This window comes from Trachinotus anak, unplaced genomic scaffold (assembly GCF_046630095.1).
Source record: "Trachinotus anak isolate AG129_WGS33_773 ecotype Australia unplaced genomic scaffold, CSIRO_AGI_Tana_v1 ptg000009l, whole genome shotgun sequence".
In the NCBI taxonomy this organism is placed as follows: Eukaryota; Metazoa; Chordata; class Actinopteri; order Carangiformes; family Carangidae; genus Trachinotus; species Trachinotus anak.
Genome location: NW_027273860.1, coordinates 21,413,015 through 21,438,113, shown reverse-complemented (window position 1 = coordinate 21,438,113; position 25,099 = coordinate 21,413,015). Strand labels below are relative to the sequence as shown.

At 44.8% G+C, this 25,099-nt stretch overlaps 3 protein-coding genes across 4 annotated transcripts; 1 reads left to right on the top strand and 2 right to left on the bottom strand.

Annotated features, from left to right (window-relative positions):
• Positions 1–845: 845 nt before the first annotated feature.
• Positions 846–11,432, bottom strand: slc22a17 (solute carrier family 22 member 17). Its single transcript, XM_071485803.1, has 10 exons — positions 10,969–11,432; positions 9,080–9,628; positions 6,842–6,945; positions 5,649–5,803; positions 4,621–4,786; positions 4,057–4,181; positions 3,510–3,615; positions 3,193–3,416; positions 2,645–2,756; positions 846–2,477 (listed from the first exon to the last, which is right to left on the bottom strand). The coding sequence occupies exons 2-10, from the start codon at positions 9,554–9,556 to the stop codon at positions 2,201–2,203; spliced, it is 1,746 nt and encodes a 581-aa protein (XP_071341904.1). The 5' UTR covers positions 9,557–9,628; positions 10,969–11,432; the 3' UTR covers positions 846–2,200.
• A 5,866-nt stretch (positions 11,433–17,298) lies between these two features.
• Positions 17,299–21,058, bottom strand: cebp1 (CCAAT/enhancer binding protein (C/EBP) 1). 2 transcript variants are annotated; one of them, XM_071485801.1, is made up of 3 exons: positions 20,905–21,058; positions 18,509–18,802; positions 17,299–18,399 (listed from the first exon to the last, which is right to left on the bottom strand). In XM_071485801.1, the coding sequence occupies exons 1-3, from the start codon at positions 20,905–20,907 to the stop codon at positions 18,094–18,096; spliced, it is 603 nt and encodes a 200-aa protein (XP_071341902.1). In that variant the 5' UTR covers positions 20,908–21,058; the 3' UTR covers positions 17,299–18,093. The 2 variants fall into 2 exon arrangements, with proteins under 2 accessions (XP_071341902.1, XP_071341903.1); XM_071485802.1 differs by lacking the exon at positions 20,905–21,058 and adding an exon at positions 18,999–19,144.
• Positions 21,059–21,232: 174 nt separating this feature from the next.
• Positions 21,233–24,509, top strand: ngdn (neuroguidin, EIF4E binding protein). Its single transcript, XM_071485791.1, has 11 exons — positions 21,233–21,327; positions 21,596–21,655; positions 21,924–21,995; positions 22,112–22,249; positions 22,349–22,433; positions 22,639–22,691; positions 22,807–22,924; positions 23,010–23,184; positions 23,315–23,468; positions 23,970–24,030; positions 24,198–24,509. Exons 1-11 carry the CDS (start codon positions 21,307–21,309, stop codon positions 24,215–24,217), a joined length of 957 nt encoding a protein of 318 aa, XP_071341892.1. The 5' UTR covers positions 21,233–21,306; the 3' UTR covers positions 24,218–24,509.
• The last annotated feature ends 590 nt before the right edge of the window (positions 24,510–25,099 follow it).

The window sequence follows — 25,099 nt, the reverse complement described above, 5'->3', positions numbered from 1 at the left end:
TTATTACTGGATTTCAGATTCATTTAAATTTTTTATTGCTGACTTTTAAGGCTTTAAATGGCCTTGCCACCATTTACATCTCAGATTTATTGATTTATTTATTGGTACGTGCCCAACTGAGAATTAAGATCTGCAGTAGGAGGCCTGGGTCAAGGTTTGTGACTGAGGGTGAGCGGGTGTTTGCTGTTAGAGCCCCCACACTCTGAAACTGAAATCAGACGCTCTAGCTCATTAACTTCTTTTCAGTCTCGTCTTAAAACACATCTCTTTGTCTTAGCTTCTGGTAATGTTTGATATGTGTTTTATTTGTATTGTTTTATCCCTAATTATTGTCACATATTTTTTGCCTCTCGTCAACTGTTGTCAGATCATTTTGCATGTTGTTTGATAGATGTTTTTATTTATGACATTCTACTCTTTTTATTATGCTCAGGCTGTTTGGCTTCTCTTTTATCTGGTTTTATTTTTCTTTGAAGGACTTTATAACTTTGTTAAGAAAAGTACTTTATAAATTAAAAACTCAGACCTGTGATCCAAACCTAGAACACATTCATCAACTCAGAACAAACCATCTGTGTTCTTCTATACTGAGACAGTTACAGTAGTTACACGGTCTCTGTTTTGATTTGCATACACTAACTGTACTTCAGGATACATCACTGCTCCACCACTGCTCCATCACTGCTGACAGAGATTTCCACTCAGATGTATGTGGGCTCTGATGAAGATCTGAGTGGAAATCTTCTCTGTCAGTAGTGGTGGAGCAGGAATGGAGTAGTGGAGGAGCAGTGACAGAGTAGTGGTGGAGCAGTGATGAAGCAGTGATCATATTCTCCGGACTGAAACACATCTTCAAAATGTCTCTTTATTTAACATGAAATCAGGTTACAGATTTAACAGCATCATAATCATCAGTGTTGTGATTATTTTACTGCAGCCCAGTGAATCATAGACAGGATTATAATAATCAGTGTATAATGTTAGGACCTGTTGAGGAAATAAAAACTACAAAGGTCATAAATCCTTTAATAATAATCCAAAATCCTCAACATCTGTCAAATTAAACCCCACCTCGTCCCTCTGTCACACACCCCCCTACACCAGGACCACCAGGTAGTTCTTGTCCACCACTATCATCCCTGGTGTGTGGTTGAGGAGGAGTTGAGGGTTCCAGTGGCAGTCCGGGGCCCTCTTCATGGAGCATCGTCATTAGGCCCCATCTCCACCACCAATTAACATTCAGCTGAAGCACCTGATGACCTCCATGTACCAGGTCATGACACTGAAACGTGTGGTTACAGAGTCTGCTGTAATGTGTTGTACCCTCACAGCGGAGCTTGGTCGTCTGAACAGGTCCTGATTTCTAAGCTCCTGAGAACAGAGACAGACGAGCCCTTCAGGTGCCTCCAGACATGCAGAGAGGAATGTTACTGTATCAGAGACATGCCACACCATCTCCATCCAATTCAGGAGTATGGAGCTAAATACTTGAAAATGCCAGGCCTCTGGTTAACGTATTGATTATGCTTATTAACAACATAAATAAGATATAAATAGAGCTGGCACCAGGCCAGATCCAGAGACTGGATCACATGGTTTCTGATTTAAGGCCCTTTTGTTGTGGTCACAACTAATTTATGTTAAATCCCTTCAATTTGAACTTTGGTCAAATATTTACGATGAACGATGATTCTCCTCTGTGTGTGTTCAGCTTCCAGCCACAAGGTCTGCAGAACCCAGACACCCCCACAAGATAAAGAAACTAAGTCTAGAGTATTTACAGGGAAAATGTCCCCCCACCCCACCCCCCACCCCCAACCCTCAAGTGTTACAACATAGGTTTGGAGTGTCAGGTGATAAAGTGTCAGTTAAGTTGTACGTCACAGAAAAATATACAAATTGGACTTCATGTGGTTTAGTGTCGTCATAGAACAAGACAAAGACAAACTGACTGTCAGCAGCTAACATCTCTACGACTTCATGAACAGATGGTACGAAAGATGATGAGTGTGTTTGGGAGAACAAAGTGTGTATTCAGACACACTGAATGACAGGAAACAGAAAGATGATCAGCTGAGGCCTGTGTTTGGAACCACGAGGACAACATGCCAGCTTCAGTCCCGTCCGTCAGTCTCTGCTGCTGTGTCCAGGACCATGATGCCGACTGACTTCAGCACAGTCCAGCCCCGTCTCTAGGTCTTTAAGTCTCTGGGTTGGGCGTCGCGAGCAGCGGCACGTTGTCCCTCCTCCTCCTGCCCAGCGGGGGACGTCTGTACTGCTCCCCGTCAGCCAGTGTCTGGGGCAGTGGCTTCCTCTTGCTCTCAGGCAGCAGCAGGATGGACAGCACGGCCAGCAGGGCCAGAGACGAGTAGACCACGTGGTGCAGGAAGTAGCCATAATGGTTCCTCAGGTCCATGAGCGGGGAGCTGAGGCGGCCGACGCAGCCCAGGGCGAGCACAGCGCCCACACCACTTCCCCTGCACAGACACACCAAACAGATTGACTAGTTCTTTCAGAGTCAGTAAATAACATGTTATATTCAGTTTGTTTCACTGAATTTTTTCAGCCCAGTGACTTCAGAGTGGTAATCTCTCATTGTTACTAACACGTGACAGGTCTAGAATCAGAACTCTGAGGGTCTTACCTGATGATGGTGGGCATGACCTCTGCAGTGAAGAGGATGCAGAGGGAGGCGGTGGCCTGAGAGGAGAACAGTCCCAGCACCGAGAAAACTGTGATGGCCATCTCACTGAGATCTGCAGGGAAGGGGGGGGGGGGGGGGGCATGCTTCAGTAACTATGCATCACCCTGATCAAGTGCAGCAGTTTCAGATGATCATCATGATGATGTCGCTGCCTCCATCACTAAGAACAGACACAGCAAAGCTCTGATGCATGACACAGCTTTGACTTTGCAGCCACTGCAGTGTCCTACATTCACCAGAGTCACTCCCACTGTCAGACAAATGGGGGAGCCAGTGAGTCTCCACCCAGGCTCCTGAACAGAACAGGACGGTCACCATGACGACCTGCTGTGACTCCAGATCTGAGATTCAGTTCCACTTTCATCCAGTGAAGGAGGACTTTACTCCATCACTGACAATGGGGGTGACTCCTTATTTAAGCCCTCCTTATTTAACTCTGGATGTCTTTGGAGCAAACAACTTCCTGCTGCTGACTGAAGCTCACTTACACTCCATGAGTCCCAGGAGGATCAAAGACGCCAGTCCTGTCATTGTCATGAAGAGGAGCAGGATGCCACGGCGACCACACCTGTCCACGGTTGCCCAGAGCAACAGCCATGCACCACCCCCAGCACACACAGAAAGCAGGTACATCCAGTAGAAACTGGGGGCGGTGCCTCTGACGTCACCTCTGAAAGAGCTGTAACAGTGGCTGATGCCATGAGAGATGAACCTTGGGGGGACAGAGAGAGAGAGAGACAGACAGGTGGAGGAACAGTCTGTAACATGAGGATCTACATCAACGACCACGTGTGGGACAACTTACGAGGTAAAGCCAAGCACACACATGTTCTTCCAGATGTTCCTGCTGTGGAAGAGCTCAGGGAAGGACAGATGGGGGCGGGAGGGGGAGGCCAGGTCTGAGTCCAGCTCTGCAGGAAACAACCAGGACAGAAACACTCAGATGGTAACGAGCTCAGTCCATTCAGAAAGGACAGACAGAACCACGACCACAATGCAGCAGGAAGTGTTTATTAAAGCCTCATCGTCACTCCTACAGCAGTCACAGATGTTTCATTATGTCTGGTGTTAAATGTTACTGATGCAGCTGATTCATGCATCATTAATTAACTGAGCAGAGGTCGTTAGTGGTGAACCCTCAGCAGGTGGAGTCAGTCTGACTGATAGCTCTGCGGTTTACTGTCACTCTCTTAAGGTGGAACCAGTGTCACTGGACAAGAGCAGACTCCACCATCCAGCTGCTGCTGGGTCATTGTGTCTTTAAGAAATACTAAGTTATGATGGAGCGCAGTCACCTGGTAGTGATGTAATGACGGTGTGACTGCTCAGACACCCTGTCACCGCTCACTCACCTGTGAAGCTCTCGTCGTCCCTCACGTCTCTGCTGGAGTTCCTTCTCTCGCTGAACGAGTTCGTGTCTGCAGATCGCTCAGACAGGAGCAGCCAGCGGGGGGACTCTGGAAACACCCCAGGGATGCTGCAGGGGCAGAGACACAAGCCCCTCACTGTCTGGTCTGTGCTGACCTTCACCTGCAGCTCTATGTGACACATCAGGTCTGAGTCGTGACCCAGATTCACTGCTTTACATGGAAAATTACCACAAAGCAGCAGAAATCTTTAATCCATCTTTTCTTTAATCTCTCATTAATCTCTGTTCATCTGATTTTGAAGCTACACCAGAGGCTTCAGAGGTCTCAGAGGGACTGAGGACCTGAAACAGAGTGGTCCTGATTTGTTCTGACAGGGGCTACAGGGCTCAGGGTGATGAGGGGACTGGGATCAATACAATCACAGAGCCTGTCAGATGGCATCAACACACTTTAGATCTAGAGACCTTCAGGTTCCTTCCTCCTCCTGCAGCTTCTCAGAAAAACTAAAAAATGTTTCTGAAATCTGAAGAGACTCAGGACCCCTACCCATAGCTGAGAAACAGCGTGAGCGGTGCAGCCCCGGCTCCCAGCAGGCCCCTCCAGGACTGGCAGCCCAGGGCCACGGCCAGCAGCAGGAGCTCTCCGGCGACAGTCATGAGCCCGGCCAGCGTGGTGACGACCAGCCTCAGAGAGGGTTCACACAGCTCCAGACCTGCCAGACACAGAAAGCAGAACTGATCCTCTGGTCCAGTCTCTAATTGCAGTTTACACCAGTTTACACCAGTTTACACCAGTTTCACACAAGTTTACACCAGTTTACACCATTTACACAAGACTTTATCTGTGTCTGGTTTCACCAGCACAAGCTTTATCTTCACGGTTCACACTGAGGTGAAGTGAGTTACTGACAGTGATGACAACTGAGGCCAGGTCTTAAAGACGTAGTATCAAAGAGCTGTGACGTTGTCGTTCTGCTCTCAGAACTGAGGAGATGAAGAACATAGATTTACTAGCTGTTGTTGTTACACAACAGTTTTCTCTCACATCCACCAACTGTGGTTCTGATGAGGACATTCATCTGTGATATGTTTTACTCCAGGTGTTACTCCAGGTGTTTGTGTTTGTTAGCAGCCTGGAGCCCACACCAACATGTATTAATGAGGAATAGTAACCAGCTGATTGTTCTGGGTGTGTTCTTAAATTCTGAAATGGACAGAGTATCATCTGTTCTGTAACAGTGATCTGTTTAAAACAACAATGGTGAATTTTGACACAAAGAGGGTTGACTGAGAACATGATAAAATAAAGAAATGCTGATTCTGTTCTTAGTTTGTTTTTTATTCTCTTACAAAATAACAAAAAGTACCAATAAGAGAACTGTTAAAGAACTGGATTAATGAGAGAACCACTAAAGAATCAGATCAATGAGAGAACTGTTAAAGAACTGGATCGATAAAAGAACCGTTAATATCTAAACGATACCCATCCCTAGTTACTGAGCAGGAGGCTGACATCATCAGATGTCCGATGACAGATAACCTGTGACACAGGGTTCAACATGGTAACACACTCACGGGTGATGTACAGAGTGAGGTAGACTCCTGCACTAGCAGCCGCCAGGCAGAAACGCATGACGATGAAGATGGAGGGGTACGGAGAGACGCACACCAGTACCCCGAACACCACCGACAGGGTCAGGGAGGTCAGCAGAGCCTTGGACCTGCCCAGTCTGTGGAGACACAGATATACACACTGACACCAGGACAGACCCACACATACACTGTTATCATTAATACACAACAACCAGTCACTTTAACACAACTACCTGCTGACAGATGTGACACCAACAGCTGATTTAATTACAGAGACGCAACACTAATTAACTTTATCACCACAGTAACAATTAACTGGAGAAATGACCAATCAGAATGAAAACCAGCAGGACCATAAACAAACAACACATCACTTCCTCTGATATCATCGGTCTGAGAGCAGGAAGTTCAGTGTGACTTCTACACCTCTACAGCATCATCATCATTATCATCATCATCAATGTCATTACATCAGCGGTCTATGGTCATGACAAAGTTTCTGACTGTATCCTGCAGGTTGTGACGCTACAAAGGTATCAGTATCTGTCCACACACACACACACACACACACACACACACACACACAGCTGGTGAAAACAGTCTTGTCTGGTGATGTCATCAGACAGATAAAGAGAAATAAATCCCTACATGAGATGATTGGTGGATCTGCAGCTTCATGCAGCTGCAGCAGTTTTGTCTCAGCTCTGTTTCCTCTTCTTCTTCTGTTTGTTCCCAGGAGGCAGCAATAATTCACCGGTCTCAACAAACAGATGCTATGCTCAGTTGGTCAGCAAATTAATGAAGGCTGTTAGCTGATTAAACTGGCATCATCTTCCTCACAACTACAGCTTCCCCTGTGTGACTTTCAGTCCAACAGCAAACACGCACACACTGATCCATTATGTTAATTATCTGAGGGTCTACAGTCCCGACATATAAAATCTAATAAGACAAAACTCACCAATGTGTCCTTTAGCATTTATCTCCATGGCCTGTTCGTAGTAAAGGAGTTTGTAATTTACTGTTGAGTGTTTGTGTAGCAGATACTGAATCTGTCCCCATGTGGACTGATGACCATAGCTGCTGATGGACGGTGAGGCAGTACCTTCATTTGAACATTAACACACAGTGTGTGTGTGTGTGCATATGTGTGTGTGAGAGAGAGCATGTATTACCTGTCAGCAGCATAGCCTAGGCCCAGACAGCCAGTCAGGACACCCAGGATGAAACACACCTCCTCCACCGGGACCAGCCAGTACTGACCACAGACCAGGTCCCACTGGATGGCACAGCGTAAGAGGGGTGGGGGGGTAAACAATCGGGTAAATATCAGGTAAACATCAGGTAGAACCAATGAAGGGAGAGTTTGGGAGATACAAGACACAGATGTGTGGATAAGTCCAAATGTGCACCCACTGGAGTAATGTCTCATTAACAATCAACACAACAACCTCTCACCCCCAGAGACGAAGAGTTGTGATCTGTATAATCCTGAAACAAACTGTTTTCTGTTTCATTACTCTGACATCATCATCATCACTGACAGTTATCACCATCATCATCATCATCATCATCTCTTAGCTGATCCATTCAACTGTTAAACTTTAGTAAATGGAGAGAAGTCATTAGAATCATATGAACCAGAACAACAGTAAATCCTGACAGTAGACAAATACAATCTCCACATTTTGTTTATTGCTAATAACCACTGATTTATTGATTATTAAAACCCCAATTGTTTTCTTCACAGCTTAGTAAAATCCTTGTTCATCTCAAACTGCCTGTGACCAGCTGCTCCCTTCAGCCTCCGACACAGACAACAGGAGCTAAGGCCTCCTTAAGAGGCCTCCTTAAAAACCCACTGTCTTCTGATTGGCTGAACACCTTGAGGCCTGCTGAGGGGCAGCGCCTTATCCTCACACAACACAACACAACACAACACAACACAGTGCTAGTCTCCTTTAATGAGCCTCACACACCACCACTCAAACTACAGCAGCAGCTCCAACAGGATGTGGGACATGTCACCAAAATAAAATCACCACTAACTACATATTTAATCCAGATGTTTGGACGTGATGTCACCAGCTTCCTGTTTACCTGAGTCAGTGAGTCTTCACTCACTGCAGTTTTGTGTAGATGAGGTGTGTGTCAGCCACAGGTCACAGTCACAGTACTGAGCTCACAGGGGTGGGAAGCTTTGGAAAATGCACACGAACGAGTTTGGAAACTCCTCAGACCGGTTTTGTGGCTGAGGCTCAAGCACCTGTCAGGTGTGTGTGTTTGGGAGGGACTAAAACCTGCAGCTCCTTTGTCCTTTCACATGCTGCAGGTGATCTGAAGAGGAAACAGGACGAGGAAACATGACAACAAGATACAACACATGATGTGAACACAGTCGACTCTGAAGGCGTGTTCTCAGTCCCTCAGAGACCTGACCTGCAACCACCAAACGATCATCACCACGTTGTTTAAAGATGATCACATGACTCATCATTCATTGTTATTTATTCATGGAGGACTTCACATGTTGCATCAGAACCCCATATATTAAATTTGACTGGTTAACTTTTGCTTTGTTTTGAACCTACCTCGAGACAAAATAGGGACCAATCATCTGTTTTCTTGTTTATAATGAACAGAGCAGGTGAATTTATGAAGAGACTGAAGACTCATAAAATGACTCCCACAAAAACTGGTTTGTATTTTCTGATGCATTAAAATTAGCTATTGTTGCACCTATTGTGCCATAGGACAGAGTTAGCTGTGTATATTATTACGTTGTGATGATGTTGCACAGTCTGCTCTGTCTTCAAAGTGACACACTACTGCACCAACACAACACTTCTCAGCAAAAAAGACCCAAACACAACCTGAGCAGTGAGACTGTTCTCTCTCAGAGCTTCATGCCACAGCTTAAAATCTCTCTCTTTCAGGTTGATCCAGTGACGTAGGTGAAACTCACAAACCTGCCATCATACCTGCCTCATACCTGCCTCACACCTGCCTCACACCTGCCTCACACCTCCTCCCAGCTGAGGCAGAGTGAAGCTCTGGTGACTCTGGTGAAGGTAAGAATGTTTCTGTTAGAGCTGGGACTCTGAACTACAGTGAACCTGTGTCACAGTGAGTCCTGCAGCTCAGCAGAGTCCCTGCACACATCAGACAGAAGCTTTGATCTCCTAACACAACACAACACACAGCTGAGACATGACTGCCTTTAAAACTACAGGAAGCTAGAAGCTATGACTGATAACCAGTCATCAAACTGATCAACAGTTAAAGTTGGTGGAGTGAGACATCCTCACATCACCTGCTCAGTAACACAATAAAGTCCACATGTAAACAAAGAACAGTGAAGGAGACCAGGACCAGGATCTGAGAGCTAAGCAGGACATGGGCTGGAGGTGTACCTCAGTAACGATGTTGTTCCTCAGCCCCTCTGTGACGTTGTAGTCCCAGCCCGCCTCACAGTCCACCACGGCCGACTGGTTGGCGTTGACATACTGCTTACACTGGGACGGGCCCCCGCTGTCCCCGGGCCTCTGCCCCTTCTCCCAAGGCAGGGAGGTGTTCAGCATCTCCAGAGACGGCAGGGGCCCAGGCAGGTGGCAATGGTGGGGCGGGGAGAGGGTGATGAGAGGGTCAGAGGAGAGCAGGAAGGCCAGGAAAAGGTTGGGCAGGATGGAGAGAGCAATCAGCACCCGCTGCTTCTTCCTGCCCAGAGCCAGCACCATCACCTCCCCTGTGGGCGGCAGTGAGGGCGGGGCGGGGAGGGAGGAGGAGGACGGGGCTGGGGAGGAGGGCACGGGGGAGGAAGGGAGAGATGGAGGGGGAGCAGGGCATGGGGAAGGGGATACCAGTGGGGGAGAGTCCGGAGATGTCATCATTGGGGGGTTGAAGTTGGTGGTGGGGGGGTTGTGGTTTGTTCCCACGTAGACGGGGAGAGGTGTGGGAGAGCTCTGTGGAAGAACAGAAATATCTTAGAGTTTAAGGTTCTGGACCTGGCTCTGGTCCTGTGGATGCTGCTTCACTGTAACACTGTCAAGACTTAGTGAGGAGAACCGAGCAGCTATTCGTCCTCAGACCGAGCCTTCAACAGAGGAACACCTGAACAACACACACATTCCCTTTTTAAACACGGAACGAGTCAGTGCTCACATACATGGAGCAACCTGTTCTGACACAGGATCCACATCTGGATGGAGGTTCTGACAGAATGAAGCTCAGGATCAAGTCTGTTCAGGATTCAGAATCCTGAGCCTCACAGCAGCAGACTGTCTGTGATCTAACAGGTTGTAGTAAGACAACACAGACCAACTTCAGAACCAGGATTATGAGACCACACCTCAGACCGTGGGTTTGGTTTGATGTGCTGCTCTTCTTTAAGTGACAGTGAATCAACATCTTCAACAGGGCAGTTTCCCATGTGTGTGTCACTGTGGAGCTCAGTAAACTGACAGACACACTGAGATCTGAGGGTCTGCTCATGATGTCACACACTGATGACCACCCTCACCACTGCGATACTGTGGAATGGGAACAATGAACATCTGGGACAGAGCAGGTCATACACTAATCAGAAGGTCTGTGGTTCAATTCCCGCCTCCTCCAGTCCACATTCCAAAGTGTCCTTGAGCAAGATACTGGACCACAAATTGCCAGCGATGTGTCGTCAATGTATGAATGTGTGTGTGTGTGAACGAATAAATGTGTCTTTAAGTGGTCAGTAAGACTAGTGACAGAGTACAGTTCAATTAACAAACAGTCAAACAACAGTGCTCACTATGCATGTCCCAACAGATCGAGACAGAACTGTCCTAACTCTGTCCTGACTTGATCCTCACCCGGTCCTACCTCTGTCCTTATCCTGTCCTCACCCTGTCCTCACCCGGTCCTACCTCTGTCTTAACCCTGTCTTAACCCGGTCCTACCTCTGTCCTAACCCTGTCCTCACCCGGTCCTACCTCTGTCTTAACCCCGTCTTAACCCAGTCCTACCCCTGTCTTTACCCTGTCCTAACGTACATGGTCCTCCTCCAGCACCCAGTGCTCCTGTTTCCTTGGACAGGAAGTCTGACAGAAAGGAATCCCACAGGGTTACATAAGAGCTTTTATACGGGGGCGGAGGGGGGGACCCACCGGGGGCTGGCCGGCCTCTGTGGAGGTGCTAACACTACACAACAGAGCAGCGGTGTGAGCAGAATACAGCGATAATATACCGCAGCTGGGTCAGGCCAACCGTGCCGACTGCCGCTGCAACATCCGCCCGGCCCTGGCAGCAGATGTCCGCCGTTACTCACCAGTTCACGGCGCAGTTAAACGAGCAGAGAGATGCTGCCGGTCGTTGTCTCCTCCACACATCCACACATTGCGGGCGGAGGTGGGGCACAGGGGAGAGTACTTCCTCCGCAGTCACCGGATCTCCTCCGCGCCTCGGCAGGCTGCTCTGTCTGTTACTGGAGAAGACATGTCTGTCCCGGAGAAGTGTCGTAGTCTCTGCTGTTGACACAACAAAGGACACCGGGCTGCTGTGAGTCCCGGGCACAGCTAACCCTCCGCCGCTTGGAGATGTGGGGGTGCCCGCCGGGTATCTGCGCCGCTTCGAGGCCGTCGCTGCTGGAGTCCCAGTGTCTGCCTGCCTCACGGTCCTGCAGGTGGCGGACAAAGAGCGGCTGGACAACGACACCAGGAGAAACCCGTTTGCAGGGGCGAGCAGCTCCGTCACACTTCGACTAAAACCGGCTCAGACCGTCAGAGCGACGTCCCCTAGTCTCACTGCTGTCGAAGATCGTGTATGTGAGAAGGTGACTCACTCAGCAGTGAATCGGAGCGTCCTCCCGGTCGGAGCCGTCAGAGTGAAAATAAAACTAAACAGTGTGTTTATCTCTGGCCTTTATCACTGAGTGGACTGATGTCATTTATATCACTGTAGATTATAGCTGTGTGCTCATCACTGTATTAACCTCTGCTGTTTTCAGGCATCATATTATTGGATATATTGACTGTTGGAGATTAGAAGTAAATCCAATTGTCAATCAATCAATTTATTAGTTGTTTCACAGAAAAAAATGATTGATTGAAATATTTGAAATACTAATTAAAGTAATCTTCAGGTGAAAGGTGATGGTTTTTTTTAATCATCAGCAAACTGACTTTAGAAATGTTGATTTGTCAAAGAAAGATGTGAACAGTTTCTTTGGTCTGTAGGAAACTGACTGTGACAAAAACCAATGATTCCATGCTGAAGAGAAAATAACAGAGATGTGAGTAGAGAATAACAATAATAATTAGAGTTAGGCCTCTCAGAGATCCTCTCTGTAGTTCTATCTACTTTATGGATACAAACCTTCACATGCTTGTGGCCATAAGGTTGTTATCAATACTTTAATACTTCATATTTTATTATTCACATGTTTTATTTATGCTGCGGTTAAATTAAGTCAGTGAGACTTCAGAGGCCTTTTATCAGTAGTCAACAGGTGCTGTGTGGACACTGACTGCCAAACCACACTATGCACTGATGATAAAATGGTTTGATCCGTGCTCTGTTAATCTGAACACATGGTTCACGACACACAACAGTGTGTTTTGAAAGCAAAACGTGCAGCAGTGGTTTTGTTTCATCCTTCATTCCTCACAGTCTCTAACTGAAGTACAGATAAACCCAGTGTTTCTACACAGGAGCTAATCAGTCTTCTGTGACGGAGAAGTGAGTCATGGAATCAGTGGCAGAGTGAGACATCTGTTCCTTGTGTGTTCTCTGCTACAGGAAGCTGGTGTGTAGTCCCCTGCCACATGGTGGAGCCATAAATCAGAGCACCACAGGGACAAGTCTGATCCTTTCATGAACATGTAGCAGGTCAGATGTTGTTCCCTCCTTTATTTGCAGTCATATTTACCAACGTGCTGCCACACTGCCGATCCACTGCAGCTTCATCTGTACCTCTGACCTCTGACCTCTGGTCTCCCACAACACTCTGATCTCTGGTCTCCTTCAACACTCTGACCTCTGGTCTCCTTCAACTCTCAGGTGGGAGGAAGTCCCAAGTTACTAAGAAACAAGTCAAGTCACAGGTCAATGTGATGATCAGCTCCAGCTTCTACATTAAACCAGTTAAAGACTGGTTTAATGTAGAAGTTAAAGTTTATTTTTATCATCAACATGAATGAAAACTGTTGCAGCTGTTTACAATCTGTGAATGCAGTCTCCCACTGCTATTATTATTATTATTATTATTATTATTATTATCATTATTATATAAAATGTAGATTAGCTGCATATTAACTGTATATATATTAATTGAATATTAACTGCATATGAACAGTATATTAACTGTATATTATCATCTCTCATGGGCTCTCTGTCTCCCTCAGAGAAATATCTAACACTGCTATCTCAGATCACTTCCGAATTATGTTTGAATTCACAGCTCCCCCATCTGATTGTAAGCCCCTCATTCCAGTTTGTCACCGTCGCACGTTCACCTCCTCGACGGCTGGAGAATTTGCTGCAACTTTCATGGATTCTCAGTTTTCTGCTGTGGATGGACTTACTTCTCCCTAATGCCCAGATAACATTCTCTCCTCTTTTCACTCTACATACCCTGCAATTCTGGACTCTGTTGCCCCCTAAATCCACCAAATAAAACCAGACCCCTGGTTGAATGACACCACCCATGCCCTCAGGCAATGTTGCAGACAGGCTGAACGAAGGTGGAATAAGGACAAACTACATGTGTCTCTGGGTATATTGAGGGACATTTGGCAAGTTACCAGAAGACTGTGAAGGAGGCAAAGTCTCAATATGTATCCTTCATTGTTTCTAGCAGTTGTCATCGTCCCAGGGTATTATTTAGAACCATAAACTCTGTTGTAAACCCATACACCTCTGTTCTCTCAAATGTTTCAACCATGATCTGTGAGAAGTTGCTACACTATTTCACTGATAAAGTGGCATCTGTTAGGCAGAATACTGCTTTGGATTTAATTATGAACTGTCTACTGCTCCTGCACATTCTGCCGTACTTGAGCAATTTGAGATGATTTCTCTTTCGGTCTTCACTGACATGGTGTAACACACGAAACCCACAAATTGTTCTTTGGATGTTGTTCCAGCCAAGATGCTGAAGGTTTTTAACACTGTGGGGTCAAGTCTCCTCACTTTTATTAACACTTCTCATAGTTTGGGGTCTGTTCCAGCTGCCTTCAAACATGCTATTGTTAGGCCCCTTCTTAAAAAATCTCACCTTGACTCCTCAGTTTTGTTCAATTTTAGACCTGTCTCTCATTTACCATTCCTTTCAAAGGTTTTGGAAAAGGTTGTCCTTAGACAGTTACAGTCATTTTTAGAACATCATTCTATTCTTGAAAAGTTTCAGTCTGGATCCAGATCACGTTATAGCACTGTCAGTCAGTCAGCACTGTTGAAAGTGCACAATGACGTTGCCTTATGTGTTGATGCAGGGAGTCCTGCTATGCTGGTGCTGTTGGACCTCTCAGCAGCTTTTGATACTGTGGACCATGCAGTCCTCCTTTCCCACCTAGACCATTATGTAGGTATCCGTGGCACTGCACTTAAGTGGTTTAGTTCCTATCTGGCTGACAGGAGCTTTTCTGTTATGATTGGTGACCTCTCACTATCAAACGCTCCCGTCTCTTGTGGAGTACCACGGGGTACTCCATTCTTGGCCCCATTCTGTTTTCACTATACATGTTGCCTTTAGGGTCAATTATTGCAAAAAACAATATGTCTTTTCATTGTTATGCAGATGATCTGCAAATCTATATGCCCATGAGGCCTAGCTAATGTGATGCACTGAACTCTGTTTTTAATTGTATTGAAGATATAAGGCAATGGTTGTCACAAAAACGTCCTTCATTTAAATGAAGATAAAACTGAGTTTATTTTGTTTAGTACCTCAAGTATGCCAACTGTTGCAGCCTCAAACTTTGGTGTTCTGCCTATGTTAAACAGGTGTAAAGAATCTGGGGGTTATATTTGACAGCTGTCAAAGGTTTGACAGACAGATAGTCTCTGTTAAAACAAGCTTCTTTAAGCTTCGTCTTTTAGCTAAGGTAAAACCCTTTTTTAACAGACATGACATAGAGATGGCTATTCATCCCTTTATTAGCTCTAGGTTATTGTACTTTATGTTGGTTTTAACCAGTTTTCCCTTGCCTGCCTCCAACTGGTGCAAAATGCTGCTGCTCTCCATTTAACAAACACTTCCCAATGTGAACATATAACCCCCATACCCCATACCCCCTTTCTCTGCAAAGGGGGCTAAACTTTGGAACTCCCTACCTATTCACTTAAAACTAGAGACCAATAGTAACACTGAGGACTCAAGCATCACTTGGTTTACTGCCTGGTCATGTTGCGTTTGCTTCATAGCTCAATCATGTATTTAATTCTGAATACATTGTTTCTTTTATGGTCTTTGTGATATTTTACATTTTATTGTCCCTCTTTCTTTCACTATTACGTTTTTATTGTGATATTATTATTGTCATTAATGTTATTGTTACACACTCAAGCAATGCATCTGGTTTGTCCAATGTAATTGTGATGTCCATGTCAAATTATATATATATATATATGGTCAACATCTGCTCAAGGTCCCAAGGTCAAGATATAAGTTGTGGGGTGACTGTGCTTTTGCCGTTGCTGCGCCTAAACTTTGGAACAGGTTATCCCCTGGCATACACACTATCACTGACCCAGCACCCATTTATTTATGGCCTTTAATTATAGATGGCCTTTAATAACTAGTAGCGCTGTTACATTTTACTTTTGTCTTTTTATGTACTTTTTATGATATTAACTGCACATTTACTGCATATGAACAGTATATTGGCTGTATATTAGCCGCATATATTAACTGCATATGAACTGAATATTAACTGTAACCCCCCGCCCACCTCAGTCCACACTGAGAACTGAACACCTGTATCTGGTTTAAAAGAGAATCATCATGACATCATTTCTTTGACTATTGTTCTTTGTCGTGACAAAACACAGCAAACAATGATGGCTGCCACTTCCCCTCCACACACTGAGGTAACTCCTCTGCTGTGACAGATCCTTATCTCTACCCTCAGAGCCTTTAAATCACTTCACTGCAAAAGCAAAGGCATGAAACGAAAACAGTGTTAACATGGCCTCAGGTCGATGAACCAGCCTCACACCTGCACTGAGCCTCAGACAGCAGGTGTGTGACCTGTGAACATGTATAAATGTTGGAGTGCTGAGACAGAGGTAAAAGATTATGTCTCTGATGTGTGTGTTGTCTCGGCTGTGGAGACTACAGTGTGACTGGGTGGCTTCATATGGTCTGCTGCTGTTGAGTAACCTGGAAGGGATGAGGTGAAACAGTCTTTCTTCACTCTGGGGAGATGTTGCAGTCCTGGGACCACAGATTGCCCCACACGACGCTGCAGGACATTTCAACAGACACGGTCACACAACAAGTCCTCTGAACACACACAGGCCTGTGTCACACTCTCACTGCTCAGTGAATGAAGAGCTGATCAGTCTTAATGTTCAAGTGGAGGATAAAGTCACTTTTTGTTGGTCAACATCTAATAGTTCAGTTTTTCTGTAGAGTTGCCTTTTCTGTTGCTTTTAAATGGAACCAAATAAACAATCTTTAATCTATGATCTGTGATCTATAATAGAAAGATAGATTGATATACTTTATTCATCCCCTAGAGGATATTCAATTGTCCAAAAGTTCTGTGATCTGTAATCTACAATCTACAATCTACTATCTACTATCTACTATCTGGGATCTATAATCTATAGATTATAAACTATAATCTGTGATTTATAATCCATGATCTATAACCTGTGATCTGTTATCTGTAATCTATAATCTATAATCTGTGATCTATAATATCCATCCATCCATTATCTGTACCGATTATCTGCACAGGGTCGTGTGAGGGCTGGAGGTAATCCCAGTTGACAGCTCTCTATAATCTCTAACGTATAATCTATAACCTGTAATCAGTGATGAGTGTGATCAGGTCCATCTTATGTTCATCATTGAACAGTGTGTAGTGTTGTAGATACAGCTCAGACTGTGTTTATGTTGTCACAGCAACAGGTGTTAAATTGTGTAGTGTGACCTCAGTATAACAAGGACTGATCGTCTGATCGTGTCCAGATGATGAGATAAACTGAGACAATCACACATGTGGACTCAGGTCTTATGTGAGTCCACAAGGTTTTTACCAATGATTTAACTTTTTTTTTGGGGCCAAGATAAAAATAAGAAATGTTCTGGCCTCTTGCCCCCCCCACCCCACCCCCCCCTCTTCCCCGCCCCCCTCACCCTCACCCCTATCTCTGTGTCCCTTCATCACCATCACAGCCACAGGAAGGCCCTGGCAGCCCAAACACTGATACTATCTCTGCTCCTCATCTCCGTCCTCCACTGTGTCGAAATCTTGCCCATCCCACAAAGGGAAACCGCTTGTGCACAACGGTCCTCGGCATGACGTCCGTTTGTGTGGGTAGACAACTTATGGTAAATGATGTGGCAGGTGCTTGTTCCCCGGTGAGAACGCAGTGGAGGATCAGTGGGATCTGTGTATACTGTCACTTATGAACCATGTGGATTCATTCAGGCAGAAGCATTTATTTATTCTCGCACACATTTATAAAACACACTCCACAGCATTAATGTGAAACTTTACATATTTAAATCATTTCAAGTAATCCCACACTCTCTGAGTTATCCAGAGACACATGCAGACCTCAGTGAGTCCTTCACACACCGCAGCTTGTTGTGAAACCGTGTTGGGCAACAGCACTTACAATCATCTCTGGCGATGACAAGAAGCATCAGGTAGACGATTAGGCAACGCGAGTTCAATCAGACCACAGAAGAACTGAGGGGACGGACAGACACTGCCTTCAGGAGCCGTCCTGTCCTCCTGTTCATCATGGTCCTTTTCACAGGACCTGGATTCACTGTTTCTCCAGGTCCTGGTCTACAGCGTCTACATTCAGATATATGGAACAACAGTAACAGTACTTTTCAGAGTGTGCAGGGCCTCGTTTCAGAAACACTGAGTTCGTGACAGAGCAACCTTTAACCCAGGAAAAGATTTCAAACATTGGATTTAACTGTTATCTAGTCTGTAAATTTGATTTCCCGTCTGCTCACAGAAGCAGAGGCTGGTGTCGTGTTCAACCTTCACAGACACAGCAGCCTGCAGCGTGCTGTTTGCTCTCCTCACAGTTTTACATATGAAACTACACTGAACCACTTCATACCTGAGTCACATCCCCACACAGGCATCAAGCTCACATCATAACAAACCTTTGCCTCTTCAGTAAAGCTAAAAAAACACCAGCAGGCGTCTGACAGTGAGACGCTTACACTGGGTCTTCATGGGGAGGTGGTTTTGGACCATGTTCAGATGCTGGACTCTGCTGCCCCTCCCTCCTCGGCCCCCTGCAGGTGTCGCTGTGACAGGATATGTTTGAGAGTGTCCAGCTCCTGCGTCAGCTGAGCTATCCTCATCTGCAGCTTGTGGTTCTCCTCCTGCAGCTGCAGGGCTCTCTGCTGGGTCAGCAGGATCCTCCTGCGGGCCTTGTCCCGGCTCTTCCTCACGGCAATGTTGTTCCTCTCTCGTCTCAGACGGTACTCTGCACTGTCCTTGCTGATGCTCCTCTTGGTCACCGGGGCTCTCAGGGTGGGCAAGAGGAAGGGAGAGAAGTCCTGCAGGTCAGGACAGACATGTTCATGATGAGTGGGAGCAGAAGAACGGAGGAGGCTGATGAACATTTGTGAGAACGACACTTTATCAAATCAAAAACCTTTGTTTCACCTGTGGAGGGTTGACGTGGCTCTGGTGGTGGTTTGTGCTCGCTGCACTCGAGGTGTTGTTGAGACAGGACGTGGAGTACGGCAGGTAGGACAGTCCCATCATCTGCTCGGCTGCTCTGTCCTCACCTTCCCCCCGCATCATTGCCTGAGACTGGCTGTATGGCATCATGTCCATCTGAGCCATCTGACCAGTGGATCCAGCCTGACCGGAGGAGACCGGGTTCAGGATGTGGGCCTGACCCGGGTATGAGCTGGCCCACTCCTGGATGACAGAGGACACCCTGGAATCAGACATCTGCACAGACCAGAGGCAGGAAGAGACAGTCAGCAGGTACTTTTCAAATTAAGAGTTCACATAAGAAACTTGATACATTATTTCATCCTCCAGTTTAACTGTTACTTGGGAAAGTGGGAGAACTGGGAGACTATAGTTTTACACACTACTACTACTACAACAACAACAACTGTGGACAGTAATGAAATACATTTACCTCAGTATATTTTCCAGTATCCTGATCTGAGGTCTGTAGTACAGTCTTTTATTCTCCAGGTTCTACAGATTGTTTATTCTCCAGGATCTAAAGTCTGTTTATTCTCCACGTTCTACAGTCTGTTTATTCTCCAGGTTTTACATTCTTTTATTTTACAAGCTCTACAGTCTGTTTAATCTCCACGTTCTACAGTCTGTTTATTCTCCAGGATCTAAAGTGTGTTTATTCTCCAGGTTTTACAGTCAGTTTATTCTCCAGGTTCTGCAGTCTGTTTATGCTCTACGTTCTACAGTCAGTTTATTCTCCAGGTTTTACAGTCAGTTTATTCTCCAGGTTCTGCAGTCTGTTTATGCTCTACGTTCTACAGTCAGTTTATTCTCCAGGTTCTACAGTCAGTTTATTCTCCAGGTTCTACAGTCAGTTTATTCTCCAGGTTCTGCAGTCTGTTTATGCTCTACGTTCTACAGTCAGTTTATTCTCCAGGTTCTACAGTCAGTTTATTCTCCAGGTTCTACAGTCAGTTTATTCTCCAGGTTCTGCAGTCAGTTTATTCTCCAGGTTCTACAGTCAGTTTATTCTCCAGGTTCTGCAGTCAGTTTATTCTCCAGGTTCTACAGTCAGTTTATTCTCCAGGTTCTACAGTCAGTTTATTCTCCAGGTTCTGCAGTCAGTTTATTCTCCAGGTTCTGCAGTCAGTTTATTCTCCAGGTTCTACAGTCAGTTTATTCTCCAGGTTCTGCAGTCAGTTTATTCTCCAGGTTCTGCAGCCTTTTATTCTACAGTCTCTACAGTCTGTTTATTCTCCACGTTCTACAGTCTTTTATTCTCCAGGTTCTGCAGTCAGTTTATTCTCTACATTCTACAGTATCTTTATTCTACAGGTTCTACAGGTTCTACAGTCTGTCAGTAGGTTGTTTCATCAGGTTCTGTAAATGTGGAACAATACAACAATGTTCTGACATTAAAATGTACTTTTGAATACTTCAGTATTTTTAAATCAAGGACTGCTGTACTTTAACTCCAGTAAAGATCTGACTGAACAACTATCACTTGTATTGTGGTAATATTTGTGATGGAGCTGAGGACTTTATCACCTCTACTAATGTTACTACTACTACTAGTAGAGTAGTGCTACTACTACTACTACTACCACTACTACTACTACAATCAGAAGACTTTTACTAATAGCTGAATATTTTTTCAGTGTAATAACTGAATATTCTTTTCAGTGTAATAACTGAATATTTTTACAGTATGATAACTGAGTGATTTCCAGTATGTATCCAGTGTTTTAACAGTTCTTCCACAGTACAGCCTAAACTGAAGTGCAGGTCAGAAAATACGGTTATCTTTAATCAGTGTAACAGTTCAGTACAGTAAATTCAATCTAGAATAATTGATCTATTAATCTTTTAGTCAAATACATCAGCAACACTTCATAATTTAATTAACTTTATAAACAAATAAAATTAGTAATGTGAATATCAGCTGGTTTCTCTGTGACAGAAAACTAAAAATATATAAATCTGGGCTCCAGAAAACGTTTTATAGATTAAACAATAAATCAGTTAATTAATAAACGAATCAGCAGATTAATGACACTTAATAATTATTAGATGCATCCCTAGATGAACATAGTTAAAGAAAAGTAAAATATAAATGAGTATGAATTATTTCAGGTGACTTGAGGTAACTATGATTATTGCCTCTTTCTCTTTCACCTCCTTCGTTAGATCTGATTATTACAATTATAATTATTATTATTATTTTTTTTTTATTATTATTACCATTATAATAATAATAATTATTATTATTATTGGTGTGGTTGTTATAATTATTGTTATTATTATTATTATTATTATTGAAGACAGCGGGAGGTGCAGTCTAAAGCTCTGATGGGACTCACCATGTCTCTTCTTCAGGTCCCTGTGAAAATGAGAGCCGGAGTGAGTCAGAGGCAGGTACTCCTCCTCTGATGAGGATGATGATGGTGATTACTCCATCACTTCCTCAGTCGCTCTTCCACTCTGTCACTCACTCACTTCAATCACAGAAAAAGAAACATACCCACATAAATTATTATTGATCATATTATTTACATACTATACAACATATTATTGCTTATTGTTCTGTTGATTTTTTTTGTTTACTGATAATATTGGTAAAGAGTCAGCAGCTCACACAAGGTCGTTTATTAACGGACGACACATTTCATTTAAATTTGTAATTCAGTCGTTAACGTGGAATGAGACGAGCGCTGCCATAATAATGAGCTTCTGCGGCTTCCGTAGATCGACATCAACTCAAAATGGCGGCTCCTGTGGACAACGTGAGTAGAGCTCAGTCAGCTGCTGCTGAACAAAACCATTTATTCACTTATCTGATTTATGTTACGACCGCGCTGAAGACGTCACGTGTTTTCTCAAAACAACTGTCATGTGTTGGTTATAGTGGTTTGGATTTTACAGACGAAGCTAATCAGATAGCCACCCGCTAACTTAGCTTTCTGCTACACTAGAACTTTACTGTATCTCCGTAACTCTCTCTCTCTCTTTCTGTGTGTGTGTGTGTGTGTGTGACCTTTAACTTTCTAACAGGATCTTATTGAACGCGATTTGCCTAAAGCTGCTGAGCTGCTGAACAATCTGACAGAACAGGTAGAACAGACACTCGTGTTCATTACTGACTAATTCCCTCACGATAAACATAGTTCATTAGATTTTACTCTGTCACACACGGAGTCATACTGCGTTAGTACTGGACTCGCTGGTCCTGGTCTTGGATCATATGATGTACCTAGACTCAGTCAGCCCCGTCGTTTACCTTTGTATCTGACAGAGAGGCTGTGGTTTGATTTTTTTGTATCTGACAGAGGGGCTGAAGTTTGAGTCTTTGTAGCAGCTGATCTCTGTCTCCTCTCTGTAGGTGGCCTCAGTCACAAGTCATGTCCGAGAGTTGCTGACTAAAGTTAAAGATGGGACATTGAAGACGTCACAGGTGAGCAGGGACCTCATCTGTTGAACTGTACAGTACAAGAGGATGAGCTATGTTCATGTGGTCCAGAGTCTGGATTGTGACAGTGGAACTGAATCCTGTCGGTCCTCTCTCTACAGGGTTTGTCTTTCCTGGACCTCCGCTATCACCTGCTGCTCTTCTACCTTCAGGACCTCACCCACCTGATCTGTGTTAAGAGTGGAGGAGGCAGCATAAAGGACAGTGAGGCCTTGGACAGAGTGGTCACAGTCAGAACGGTGAGGAGCCGTGATGAAGCAGGTCCTTCATGCATCCTTCCATCTGATTCATCCGTCCAACTGATTCAGGGTTTCATCAGTTTTCCCTCCTTTCTCCAGGTCTTGGAGAAGATGCGGCCCCTCGACCACAAACTGAAGTACCAGATTGATAAACTGGTGCGCACAGCTGTCACTGGCAGTTTAGGTGAGACTGATGTGATGAAAGCAGCATCAGCTGTGATGCTGCATGAATCAAACACACACTGACAGATCTTCTACCCATTGGTATTGGTAGTAAAGTGTTAATATGAACATCAACGTGTCACTAAACTATCCGACAGTCACTGAACACACACACACACACACACACACACAGTAACAGCAGCGTCTCATGCTCTTGTTGGTTTCAGCTGAAAATGATCCACTGCAGCTGCGTCCTAATCCTGAGAACCTCATCAGCAAAGTGAGTTACAGGTTGATCACATGATCACACACAGTTTATATCATACACACAGTTTGCATCACACTCAGGTGAACACACTGACACATTTTGTGACCATTGTGTTTCTGATTGACAGCTGAATGAGTCTGAAGAGTCTGAGGATGAAGCTGAGATGAAGGCAGCCGCAGAGAAGAGAGGAGCCCACTCTAGTGGAAGGAAATACGTACCGCCAAAGATTGCCCCAGTACATTATGGTAAAGTCATCTGTTCTTCAGCAGCTCAGGTAGATTCTCCCTCTGTGAACAAGTGTCTGATTGATTTGTGTTTTGCTTCCTGCAGACGGTGACATGACTGAGGCCGACAGGAAGAAGGCTCAGCTGGAGCGTCAGCGGCGAGCAGCTCTGAGAAGCTCTGTGATCCAGGAGCTGAGACAACAGTACAGCGATGCCCCCGAGGAGATCAGGGACAGAAGGGACTTCCAGAGCAACCGGGAGAGCCGCGAGGAGACTCACAGGTTAGTGGGACGTGTCTTTAAGCAGAGATATGTGAGTGATGTGACATGAGAGCGGCTGCAGGGCAAATATCATTCGGTCTGATTCTCTGATGACAACGTCTGACTCTGATTCTTTTCTTCAACATCTCAGGAAAAATTATGAGGAGTCGATGATGGTTCGTCTCAACATGCCAAAGCATCAGAAGAACGCCAGGAAGAGAGGCATGATGTCTATGTCTGGCCAGCTGAGCGGCATCACACATTTTGGTGACATCACAGCGCTGACAGGTGGCGAGGGCAGACAGGTGAGCTGTGACAGGAACAAGAAACACTGCTGATGAGGAGCAATCTGAAGTAGAGCTGGTGATCTGATGATTTTTATCACATGATCCACGGTTTATTTAGATATTTTATTATAAAAGTTCAGTCGTTGTTAACAGCTGTTAGCAGCTACCGGACCGTGTTAGCACAGCACATTAAAACACTTAAAAAACAGCATCTCGTTAATAAATAACAATGACGACCAAACAAATACTCCGAAAATAGTGAGACTGGTTGTGACACAGAACAATAGTGGCAAGCAGACAAACATTTGACAGAAGTGTCAGAAAGATAGAATAAAACCAGAGCAGAAACAGGATGATCTCCCACCTGTATTCTGAATTTCAGGCCACAGTTAGTTCTGGTTGAAGCAGCAGGATGCTCCAGCTGTTACAGTCAGTGAGACTGTTCGGTGCTGACAGGTGTGATGTGAGTGGGTCTGTTGTGTTGTTGTTTAGATGTCTGCTTTGTGTTTGTTGGTGCAGGATGGACAGAATACTCATCCCAAGAAGAAGAAACTCATGAAGAAGAAAACCAAGAGAAGAGGTTAAGACTTGGATTCTGTCAGTGGAGTCGATGTTAATGTAGAACTGACCTATCAAGTCTCTGATGAAGTTTTGACCTTTGACCTCAGCTGTGTCCACATTTTAAAGCTCATTAAGGTGTAAACAGTTGGACCCTGATGGTGATAATCACTAATTTCTCCTCTGCAGCTTTCAAGAAGCACAGATAGACCTGGAACTGACCTGAGACCAGCTGATGAGGAAGGTGAAGAGGACCAGCAGCCATCATTGTTGTAGAACATACTGCACTGTCTGACTCAGTCTGACTCTGTTGGAATAAATGTGTACTGTCTCCTGTTTGTCATGGTATCTTTCCCTCCATTAGAGGGCAGTCACAGAACACACACATCACTGAGGGGGAACTTCCTGTTTTATTGTGTCAGTCACTGACTGAGCAACCTGTCAGGTCTGATCTCCTACTGTTTCTCAGGAAGCTGTGTATAAAACTGTTGGTTGAATTTAGCTGTTTGTGTCCTGGTGATGAACTGTCACGACTTCTGCAGCCAACCAGAGTCCTGGACCCTGAACCAGGATCTGAGGTCATCCAGGTAACTTCAGGTTTAACTATGGTTTTCAGCCCTACGGCAGTGGTTCACTTGTTACCAGGGTAAATTACCTTGGTAACTGATGCTGAACTCCTAACCTAACCTAAAACAACTGACCAATCAGATACCTGGAAAACCAGAGTCATGTCATCAGGGAAAGACGAGTTATAAAGTCTAATAATAAAGATCAGTGGATGTTCTGCTGCTGGAGTCTTCCCATGTGTCCACTCTGGTATTTAAACAGAGCTTTTAACAAACAGGAGAGTTTCTCAGTAAATAACTACATTAGAGCTATTAGAGCTTCATCTGAACTGAACACAGACTCTTTAATCCACAGGATCCTGACAGTGATGAAGCTGTGACTCTCCATCACTGCAGCTCAGAATAACATGAGGAGACTGTGAGCAGAACTGGAAATAAAAACTAAACCTCTGATGTCTTTGATCAGATCAATGATCCACACACTGATCAATATTTCATCATTAGAAATGAACATTTCAGTCTCAC